General features: G+C 48.2%; 1 protein-coding gene across 1 annotated transcript in view; it reads right to left on the reverse strand.

Moving 5' to 3' along the window:
• Nucleotides 1-10,138, reverse strand: part of F9 (coagulation factor IX) — a 27,032-nt gene extending 16,894 nt beyond the window's left edge. Inside the window, exons 1-6 of the mRNA XM_014954865.1 lie at nt 10,030-10,138; nt 6,605-6,768; nt 6,246-6,270; nt 4,527-4,640; nt 2,695-2,823; nt 41-291 (exon numbers count right to left, since the gene is read on the reverse strand). Coding sequence (XP_014810351.1) covers nt 41-291; nt 2,695-2,823; nt 4,527-4,640; nt 6,246-6,270; nt 6,605-6,768; nt 10,030-10,096 — 750 coding nt within the window. The 5' untranslated portion in view covers nt 10,097-10,138. The remainder of the gene's footprint in view (nt 1-40; nt 292-2,694; nt 2,824-4,526; nt 4,641-6,245; nt 6,271-6,604; nt 6,769-10,029) is intronic.
• Nucleotides 10,139-11,312: the final 1,174 nt, after the last annotated feature.

The raw sequence follows: 11,312 nt of genomic DNA on the forward strand, positions 1-11,312 counted from the left end.
ATTGCTGGGGTTACAGGAAAACAGCAGAAATCATGAGTACCTGCCAGGGCACCTCTCCTCTCATGCTGTCTGATCCACCCACAACCCGGGTGCCCGTCTTAATTATGGGTGTGATTTTGGTGGTGGTGGGGGCGGCGGCAGCGGTGCTGGTTTCCGTGATGTTGTCGAGCTCCTCGTCATGAGCATCATCGTGGTCGATGGCGGTGATGTTCCAGTGCTCAAAGGTGTTTATGGCACGGGTCAGCTTGCTCTTGACTTCGGGAGCTGTGATCCTCCCGCAGGGATATGGCACTGGGAGAGAAATGGTCATGGTTAAGACTGGCTGGGCATCACGCTGAGGGTTACAGTGATCCAGGGGGCAGGTGAGGAGGCAGATGCTGCCTTGTCTCAGCGCCGTTTGGGGACCGAGTGAAGGTGATATACCAAAAGTTCATAGAATCATAGAATTGTCCAGGGTGGAAGGGATGTTTCAGGTCATTGAGTCCAACCATCAACCTAACACTGACAGAAACCATCACTAAACCATGTCCCTCAGTACCACGTCTGTCCAGCTTGAGATACCTTCAGGGATGGTGACTCCACCCATTCCAGTGCTTAATAACCCTTTCAGTTTAAATTTTTTTCCTAATATCCACCTCCCCTGGTGCAACTTGAGGCCATCTCCTCTTGTCCTTTCACCTGTTCCTTGGGAGAAGAGACTGATTCCCCCTGGCTACACCCTCCTTTCAGGGAGTTGGAGAGAGCAAATGTGTAATGTGTAAGAGCAGCAAAATATGCACAAAATATACAATACGTAAGAGCAGCAAAAGCACAAATTGTTTCCAGGCTGTAGAAATGACACCTGAACAGCTTTTAAAAAGAAGAAAGTGGAGAGAGAGAGGCTGTGCCTGGTGGGAGGGTGCAGTGGTCTCTGTTTTTGGTGGGATGGGGAGGGACATACCCAGGAGGTTTGCTGTGGGGGGGTGACCAGCCTCTTGGCTGACATTTCTACAGCAAGTAACTCCAGCACAACAAAAGTCCAGCTGGGAGAAGGCAGGAAACCAGATCTGCCAATTGTACAGATAATCCCGCTTGGCACCAAGGTGAGGAAAACATTAATAAACTCTTTCTAGAGTTGTAGACTTTTCTCTGTTAATGAAGATCTCAACTGCGGGCTCGCTCCAGACGAGCTCTTCCCGTTTCTCTCCTACGCAGTGCGTGCCAAATTCCTGCTGACGGTGGCAGTCAAAATAGTAAATAGCATCAGGCATTGTCTTTCGTCTGAAAAGCTTTTGACAGCACTATGCAAACAAACATTAGTGTAAAATCAGATCTAAGTGTGGCCTACTGAGACTTCATGTATTTTTTTTAAACTGTCCACTATAGGAACGGGGCTTAAGTAAGTGTTGAGTGATGGAAAGTGCCACCCGTGAGGCTAGGCTAGGAAATGAAGGTTTCAGAGCCAACAAAAGCTAAGCTTTTGCAGGAAGGGCAATTACCCAACCTGAAAGATGATCTTATTGCTAACAGTAAAACTTTCTGGCCCAGTGAAAGCGATACGGTGTGTTGGGCAACACAGACCTGAGCTCTTAATGATCTCCATTAACAGGAGGACTCCTGGACTAAGGTACTTCCTACAGTGATTGCTGAAAGTCAGCATTTTGAGGAGCTTAAATTGTTCCTGACTGTAGCTATCAGACCTTCAGAAACCAACTCACCCCTGTGGCTGCTTAGGTGTGCAAATCTGGTACTCTCAGGTGTTAGAAAGACGAGAGCATCAGATGTTAAATTGACCTTAGATGACAAAATATTTCTCTACTCTGTTTCCTCTGCCAGACGTGCTTCTGAGAGAGATGTTCATGCCCAATTAACTTGCCGTGTCGCGGTGGGTTGGGATTGCATGTGTGGGTGTAGTTAGAGAGGGTGTAACAGCCTGTGAGCCAGGTAAAATTGGGGAATATAACAAGAACCAGCTATTCTTTAGCCCTTTATGGAGTTGCAACCTCAAGCCATGCATTTCTCCTCCACCACTCTCAGTACCACAGCTAAACCACAGGGTTCCTGTGTAGGATCTTTGTGTGCAGATACACACCATTGGGAGGACAGCACCACCAGAAAGCTTCACTAGTTTCCACCCAACTCGGGGAATTATAAGGCACTGTGTGACGGCCAGCCATGAAACAGACCATCAGGAGGATTTATGGTGAGAAAGATTGTCTTTGTTCTGGAAAAAAACCCCAGAGCATCCTCAATGTAGGATCAGTAATTAAATAGTAGCTCCTCTTGGAAGAACATGGGAGTGAACTCTGGCTGGATGGACACCAGTGCGTATGCTGGTGTAGCTGAACATCACATTTCTGTCCCCAGAAAACTACTGATCCATATCTAGACACATAAGATGGCTGCAAGTGGGAGAGACGTCTGTCTGAGCAGCCATCTGAAATGAGCATTTGCCTTGTGAACAAATTCCTGGACAGCTAACCTCCTTCTCCACCCACCCAAGCTAAAAAAGGGGTGGTTATATTATGTCCTTCAAGCCTGACCCCACATCTGCTGTTGGGAAAATGCAGGGTCAGGCTCTTCACATTTGCTGAGCAGGAAAACAAGGCTGGTCTCCAACAGATGTTGTACATCTATGAGATTCATGTGCCTAAATCCAGGACAAGACCTTAGAAACTTTCACCCAAATCTCTTAAAAACACTGTAAAAGTTAACCTGTAGGTTCACAGGACTTTCCATCTTCGTGAAGCCTGTAGCCAGAAGCGCAGGAACACACAACTTTTTGCGGCGGGTCGTGCTTGCAAAAGTGCTTGCAGCCTCCGTTTTTAATTGCACAAGTGAAGTCTGAAAAAAATTGAAATGAAACAGTGGAAGCCCTTCTGAAACACAACTGGTTAGAGGTTTGTTGGGACGTGGGCCTTTGGACTCAGCCTATAACCCACTTGGGTTGTTCCAGACCATGGAAAACATGTGCTTGTTTGCAAGGAGAGTGTCCTCCTTCCAAGTCATATCCCCACTTGGAATGAAGGATCTCCAGGCACCTCTTTGAGAAGGCAGGTTGAGGAACGGCCCTGGGAGAGGTCCTGGCACAGGTTCCTCCTGCCTGCAACAGCTGCGTGCTGCCCGAAATCTGGCAGCCTGACCGTAAAACACTCCTGCAAATATTTGGTTACAAGCCATGTGATTTCCCCACTGTTGTGCTGCTTTCCTCCCCCCTGCTTCGTGCAATCCAGCCCCATGGGGATGCTGGTGGAGCAAACCCCAAACCCAAGAAGGGCTTTGTCCTGGGATCATCGCTGGGTTCTGATTTTAAAGCCTTGAGAAAACCATATGTTCTTCCTGACATACCGATAAATCATCACAGCCTGACATGGGAGACCCATTTCAGTAGGATGTTTGGTGAAACAGGCTCCATCCTGAGGCACAGGGAGATTCCTGTGACTTCTGCGTGTCTTCTCCTACCCCACCTCATGCTGCTCTGTGGTGGAAACATCATCTCTTGGAGGTGGGAAACCACTAATCCACAGACGCCCTTTTAATTCTCAGTGAGTTTTCAAATAACTTCACAGCAGACTAACTCCACTCCTACTTCCTCAAGGACACCTCCCTTCCTGTAGCCATTTTAATGCCATCATTTACTATTTTTACAGAGCTCCTTTTCACGCCTCACTTCTAGCTCTATTTTTGTTCCTGTCTCACTTCCACGAAAAATCTGCAATGAGACTATTTAAATTTGATGCAGCTTTGAAATGCTCTTTTTAACGTACACTCCTCTCTTGCCAGAGCAGAAGCACAACTAGAAAGGGAATCTTTTATTAGTGCACTGAGTCTAGCACATTATGCGAGCCGCACAGCCCCTGATTATATTATAAATATAAGAGCTGAATATCCCTCTTGCTTAAATTATCAGCTGTTTGGTTTTCATAAACTCCTCAAGCCATCAGGAAAATATTTGCCTTTTGTTTGCTTTCAGAATCAAGGTTGCTGGTGATAATTATAATTATGAATCTAGCAGAGTGTCATTGAGAGGAGGCTGTGATAATCCTGCCCGGCACCTGCCCCCCAGCCTGGGGTGGGAATTGGGGAGGAGGACTGGGAGCACGGGGCATGGGGAGGGGGGGACATGGAGTTGGGTGGAAAACTCCTGCTTTCAGCAGATGAGCACGTCACCCCTGATTGACGAGCAGCCCTGGAGAGGGCTCGTGCTGGGGAGATAAAGGAAGGTCTCTGTGTCAACATTTGTGCTGGCAGCCCCAACGGGAACAAAAGACCTTGAGCCTGAGTCTCTGTTGAACCCTGCGTAAGAGCAGGCACCCGGGTGCTGGGTGGAGGTGGAGCTGGAGCTCCACCAGGGACAGGAGAGGACAGGGACATCCGGTCCTCTATCCCCAAGCACGTCCCCCGGTAATCCCATTGCCAACAGGCTGAATTTGCACATTCGTATGAATTACAGCAAGGCAAAACGTGTCCGAAGCAGCCCTCTAGAAGGATGGAGCTCACTTTGAGCCCATGGGATTTCTAGTAGGGCAGAACAACCCAGTACGTACCTATCTCACAGTTTCTGCCATCGTACCCAGGCGGGCACCAGCACACGTAGGAACTTACTGCGTCCTTGCAAGTGGCTCCGTTTTTGCATGGGTTGGGGTCACACTGATCTCCATCTTGGAGAGAAGACAGGAGAATTAACAAACGGTAAGTGTCCACCACGGTTGGTGCCCACCAAGCGCTGGAGCCTTGCTCTGGGCAAGCCTCCTGCTAAAGACGAGCAAGAGACTATACTCCTTCCTTCTTTGGGATGGAAAATAAGTACCCAAGTGCACAAGAGACAACAGCAGTGCTGGGCTAACACCAGCAGCAGGGGCCCAATGATGTGCCCCCTCCCATGTGGGTTAATTCTGCTCCTTTCAGCAGAACTCCTCTTCAGTCACATCCCCTCATGCCACATCTCAACATGACCTCGTGTCTTGACAAAGTTAGATGGTTTGCTTCCCCAAGAGTGGTTTGGATTTCCTGATCTGAATTGGTTTAACGCTACCATCTTTGTTCTCTGAAGGTTTGGGCCTGAGAGAACCTCCACTTGGGTTTGGAGACCTCTTTGCGCATTGGGATTGAGATCCTTGGTTATTGCTCTTTCTTTCTAAGACTTGTACTACTGTTGACTCGTCTAGATTTTTCTTTGTGTGTCAGGGCTTTTATTTTCATCATGGCTGCTGTTGATGCCTGGTGAGGGCAATCAGGGCTTGGTACCACTTGGGTACTGTGCAAGGGGTGAGCTCCCCTGGAACAGCAGCTTGCGAGCTGAAAGGTAAACCAGGCACTTCGGGTGATGGGGGAATGCATGGCATTCATTATTTTTGAAGAACTAATCAGTTACAGTAGCAGGGAAACAAATGCAGTGTTGAGTTTCACTGGCTGGTTTTTCAGAGTCCTACCATGCAAATACAACTTTTTTATTTTATAGTCTGGACGGAATAATCTGAATAATTTAAGGCTTTTTAGTGAGATGTTCTGGGCGCTTCGCCAATCTACGAAGCGGTTCATTTATTGAAATGTCCTTAAAATTAGTTTCAGATGTTTTAGTGGGCATTGAAATCTTTTTGGTAAGGGACTGAGGAGTCGCCGGGGATGGAGGCTGAGAGGGGGGGAAAAAAGTACACAGTGGAATGAAACTGGTGGAGCATCCAGGGTTTTGGGACCACTGGTGTGAATTGCAAACAGCTGTTTGCTGTGATCATGTTTAGACTTCGCTTTAATATGGCATTTCTAGGGATTCACGCTGGGCTTGCACGAGGCTGTGCCTTATCTGGAGGTCTCTGCTCGAGAGCAGCGCGTTTGCTGTTTGCTGGAGGGGTGTTAATTATCTCTGTTGTGTTTTGCTCTACACCACGGCTGAAAATAGAAGCCTGGAGTGTGACCTGGGCTCAATGGATCCAGTGGTCTGTGTGAACTGGTTTTGTTCTGTCAGGTTTTGGAAATCTGTTAAAAAAAATAAAACCTGCTTGAACAAATAAAATGGTAAGGTTTTTTGCAGGGGTTTGTGGTTTTTTGTTTGGGGTTTGTTTTGGTTTTTTTTTTGATTTGCAATTTTTCTACAAATGGGGCAGTCCGAAGCTGGGTGGCTGCAGGATTTAGGGTGCGTGACTCTGCCTAGCTCTGTCATAACATGGTTTCTGAATGCTGGAATATATTTGTTTCAATAAACATCTGCTGCTTATGCACCAGGAGATGACTATTATGCATTTGGACATGAAGAAAGCAGCTCTTACCAATGTATGTTTTCCAAAACTCCATCTGCAAAGGGAAAAAAAAAGAAAAAAAAAAAAAAAAGAGGTTTCCTTTGATTTCTAATTTCTAGGCACTGCCTGACTGAAGTAGTAAAGGGATGACTCCAAAGATAAAGCAAAAGACTGGCAGGAAAACAACCACCTCCGTAATCCCAGTGGTGACCAACAAGCCTTTAAAGCAGTTCCCCAGCCCAACTGATGGATCACAAATGAGAATAAAACACGATAGATGCTGTGCTTGGCCCCTGCAGGTTTTCCCCTTGCCGTTCACCCAAAAGGCTCATAAAGGACCAGGAGAGGGGAGGAACGAGGTGTTGCCATTTCGCCTCAGCGATACTCACGGTTTTCTCTGTGTTTTCAAACACCTCTCGGGCTTCTTCGTAGCTGCATATTTCTTCTATGCACTCTCTCTCAAGGTTCCCAGGAATAACCTCTTCCAGCCTGTTCGAATTGGCTCGCCTTCGCCGCTGCAGAACCGAGCTCGCCTCTTCGCTCTGGATGAAGACTGTGGTTTGAAAAGAAAGAGGGGTTAAAGAGGAGCACGTGCCATGGTGGGATGCAGCCAGGATGGGCTGTCGGGGCCCTGTTCTCCCAAAAAGCAAGCCCTTTCCCATCCGTTCACCCCTCTCATTGCCCCAAGGCCAGGGACGTTTCAGGACCGTTATCATCTACTTGAGGTTTCTTTGGTGCTTAACTTGGGTGCAATCCAGAGGATTAAATCTTGGAGAACCAGGAGTCAAAGTAGACAATAGGCAGAAATGACTGATGGTGACAGGCTGATTAGGAGCTCGGAAGTTTGATGCTTAAAATACCCTAAAGCAGATGGTGTGAGTGTCTCCTGTCATTGATGCACAGATCGGAATAAGCTATTTGAGAGGGGAAAATAATAGGCCTTTTCATGCTGCTGCTTGGTGACGCCTTGTTTGGACAGAGAAATTGTCCTGCTTGAACTGTCTCTGCCTGTTTTGGCCACAAAAGGCCATTTACCTCTGCAGCTGTGGCCCTTAGAAGCCGGTTTTCTTCTCCTCCCTGCACCTTGGCCTTGGCCATGTGTCTGGGTACCACTGCTTCGTGCTGGCCAGAGGGGTGGCATGAGCCCACCTCACCCCCTGGGCCAGGTCATGTCAATGAGGTGGTGTGCATCTATCCACCTTCAACTTCTGACCAAGCTCCTGGGCAGAAACCACCAGCAGAGAGCTGCTGGTGCCACAGGGACCCCTGGTCTAGGTAGGATGTCCATGGTGGCCACCAGCCTTCCCATAGTGGCTGCCTGGTGAGGGGCACAAGTCTTGTCATGGTGCTACCATGAATGCTGTCCCAGCAGGGCTGCGTGTCCCATCAGCAGGGTCAACAGCAGCAGCCTCTCTATGGCAGGGTTGGAACTAGGTGATCTTTAAGGTCCCTTCCAATCCAAACCATGCTATGATTCTATGAAACCGGGCAGGGTTTGCTCCTCACCCTACTCTTGGAGACCCTTGTCTCTGCTGAGCACTCTTCTCACATCCCACAGCTCCAAAAAAGACATTATTTACCCAGAGGATTGTTCCTGCTTTGCCTCCCCAGCTTTTCCTCTCTCTCCATCCTCTCTTAGCTCTCGCAGCCGTGTCCCTTTTTGTCACCAGATGGCATGGTAGAGCAGCTCTTCTTGGAGCTGATGGTGGCCACCCTAGACACAGACCCTTCTTATCTGAGTGCTCTGTGCTGGAAGGGGTTCACACTGCTGAGGGCCTGGCCCCTCTGAGGGTTATGGAGAGCAGGAGCTCAGCCAGGCGAGGAGAGAGGAGAACGAGGAACAAGTACCAGCCCCTGGTTCCTTCTCATGGCTAACTTCTGCTCTCCATCCAGAGCAGATCCCAGCCCCTCTGACTGGCAGAGGATTGGTAATGTTGAACCCTCCTGAGCCCCAGGTGGGTTGCTCTGATTTAATCCATGCCACTGATAGTTGTAACTAACCCCTTCACCTAAAGATCTCTCTCCAAGAGACTGAACTAATTGTTTTTACTATGCTTTTATTCATTGTACAGCAATTTGCACCTCTGCCTTCCTCATGATGGTGTGGTTTGGGTTAAAAATGAAAAAGGAGTGTATTCAAATCTTGACCTCAATCTAGTTGCTTGGCAGAAGATACTGATGGGCAAAGCACCGACCTCTGAAGAAGCCAGGCTTGTTTCAAACACTGCAGCTCCTGTGGGGGGTTGCTGGTCCCCTCCCAGCTGCAGGGTTGCCATGTACATGTGGAACATGAAGGTATAGCCCCAAGCAAGGCTCACTGGAGCAAGGAGGAGACCTACCCCTTCTCTCCATGGCATGGCCTGCAGCCTCCAGCTTGTCCCCAGGCTGGGCAGACAAGGCTTAGATGAGAAGTGTTCAAGGCCAAGTTCGATGGGGCTTTGAGCAACCTGGTCTAGTGGGAGGTGTCCCTGCCCAGGGCAGGGGGGGTGAACCAGATGGTCTTTAAGGTTCCTTCCAACTTAAACTATTCTATGATTCTGTGAATGGTGGAGCTGCTTTCCTTGGTTTTGTAGCCCTATTGGGTTCTCCATGTACTTAGAGCCTGGGTATCCTGACTTGGGCACAGCTTCACATCACCCTGTGTGAAGAGATGCAGCTGTGTTAGACCCTCTCCTTTATCTCTTCCTGGTGGGATGTGCCAGGCACCTGCTGCAATTAAGCCATTTAATGGAGAGAACTCACTTTAATGAAGGCAGCTTTGCCTCCCTCGGATCCCTGCAGGCTTTCTCAGTTGCTTGCTGATCCCACACGCTGCTTTACAAGCTCAACTTGATTTGAACTGAAGGTTCACTCATGGAAACCACCCTCGCACCAAGAATATACTCACACATGACTTATCAACTTCTGAACCAGTATCTGAGAGAGAGAGGTGGGTCCCTGGGCCAAGGGGATGTGGGGACAGACTTATCCTGCTGGTCGAGTATTGTATTTTCTAGGAGGTAACCCTGGGCAGGTGGTGGTACTAATATGAGGTTCTACTCATTTTTCATTGCTAAGCAAACATTTTGGGAAAAGGCCCTTTTTTTTTTTTTTTTTTTAACCTGTTACTTGCAATGTTTTAATGAAAGAAGAAAGGCCAGCCTTGCACCCAACAAGAACTCACACTGGATGAGACCCAGCCTCTGCTGGAACTGTTGCTGCTACAGATAAATCAAGCAACAGCCTGCATTACTGCGTGTGATTGCCTGCATCCATCAACCCCGCTATCCTGTCTAGGGTTTTGGCTGCATCTCACAGCCTTTGTTAAATTCACGCTGGGTTTGGCTTTAAACAGTTCTCTCAGTGGCAAATCCGATGGCTGTTTTATGGCTGTGAGCACTTGTTTGTGCTCTGGGACAAAGGGGTGGCACAGGCAGAGGTGTGGATGTTACTCCACCAGCAGCGCTCTCCCCTTTTTCTCCCTTCTCTGTGTGGGTTGCGTGCCTTCTAAAATGGCTGAATCAAGCTCCGAAAGCTTAAAAGCCGCAAAAAAAAATTTAAGAAAAAAATCCCATTCTTAAAAATAATCCCTGTGACACACTGTGCGTAACATCAGCATAAAAGCTATTATTTCATTCCCAAGCAAAGAACCGAAGCTTTAAAGAGAGGAGCTATGAAACTCTGCAATCCCTCTGAGCTCTTATCTCTTAACGAGGCTGCACAAGCTGTCCCACCATCAAGGGACAAGCTGTCCCCTCATCTGTGCCAGTAACACACACACGCCCACCCCGTGCACCCAAAAGTGAAAGACTTTCTAGGTTTTAAACGAACCCACCTGTACTTTCGGCAGCAAGGCACGCTCCCAGAAGGCAGACGGAGAGCACGAGGGGGATAGTTGCCATCTTCTTCCCACTGCCCCAACCTCTCGCTAACAGATTGTCCGGGTCGTGGAGCTCAGTCAATAGTTCCAAAGTGCAAGTGCTTGTTTATTTATTCTGGGTAACCCTTTAATTTAAGGTCCCCAGATGTGCCATTGGTGAGGCTTGCAATGGCAGTGGGGTGTTATATGAGAGGACACGTCCGTGTACAAGAAATGTGATTGGAAACTCCAGTCCTTGGGTTCATCTTCTGCCCCGTAGGACGTTACTGCGATGTTTAGGGGTTGAGCATGGCACAAGAATAAATCAGTTCAACTTCAGTTATCTCTTTAAAGCACTGGATTTCCCATTGCTATAAAGGTGATGATGTTGGTCATAGGAAGGTCCACACCGCGTGGTCCACATTTTGTCCAAAAGAGGTGTCACAATGCCTTGGAAGATGACCCTACAGATGATGTTTCCTCTTGGGTACCAGGCAGCCTTGGACCGGGGCTGTGTCAGCCAGCACGGTTTCATACAGGTTATCTAATTAAAAAAGTGGATGGAGTGAGGTGATGCTACTGGTCCATTACCCAGATTTGCTGGGGCAAACCCTGGAAACACCACAGAGTTTCCCAGGTCCTGTACTTGAGGTCACAGGGAGGAACCTGCTGCTTGGTGGCTTGGATGGTGGACTGGCGTAGGAATGTGCTGATAAAAGGCTGGATTTGGAGCAGAGAGAGCATGCAGGTTCCTGGCTGCAGGGCAGGTCCACAGGCTGCTCCTCATCCACACTGGCCAAAGAGTAGACTGAAATGGAGGAAATAGGGAAAAAAAAAAAAAAAAGCAGGTTTTCATACAGAAAAAAAAGAGTGGGTTTTCATATAAAACCATTCATTTTTAAAGGTGGGTTACTTACAACTTTTTAAAATAATTTCTTCCCTCCTTCTCACTTTCCATTAATGCGAAGAACTATTTCAAGGTGAGTAACTGCTTTTGGGAAAATACTGAGCATTGTAAAAAAAAAAGATATGAAACATTCACTTCTGGAAAGGTCAAATGTCTGCCCCCCACCTCCTTCCTGAGGAGTTCCAGGGAAAGCCAGCCAAAATCTTTCATCCCAGGGCTTGTGGGTTTTTGGCCAGTGACCAGTTCCTCAAAACCTGCTTTCCAGTTCCTGCTTCTCCCCCTACTCCCCCATGCATGGGGCAGAACCTAAATCCATCATTGCACCTGTGCATGTCTGGGGCTCGCAGTGCTG

Source organism: Calidris pugnax, unplaced genomic scaffold (assembly GCF_001431845.1).
Source record: "Calidris pugnax isolate Ruff unplaced genomic scaffold, ASM143184v1 scaffold38, whole genome shotgun sequence".
Lineage (NCBI taxonomy): Eukaryota > Metazoa > Chordata > Aves > Charadriiformes > Scolopacidae > Calidris > Calidris pugnax.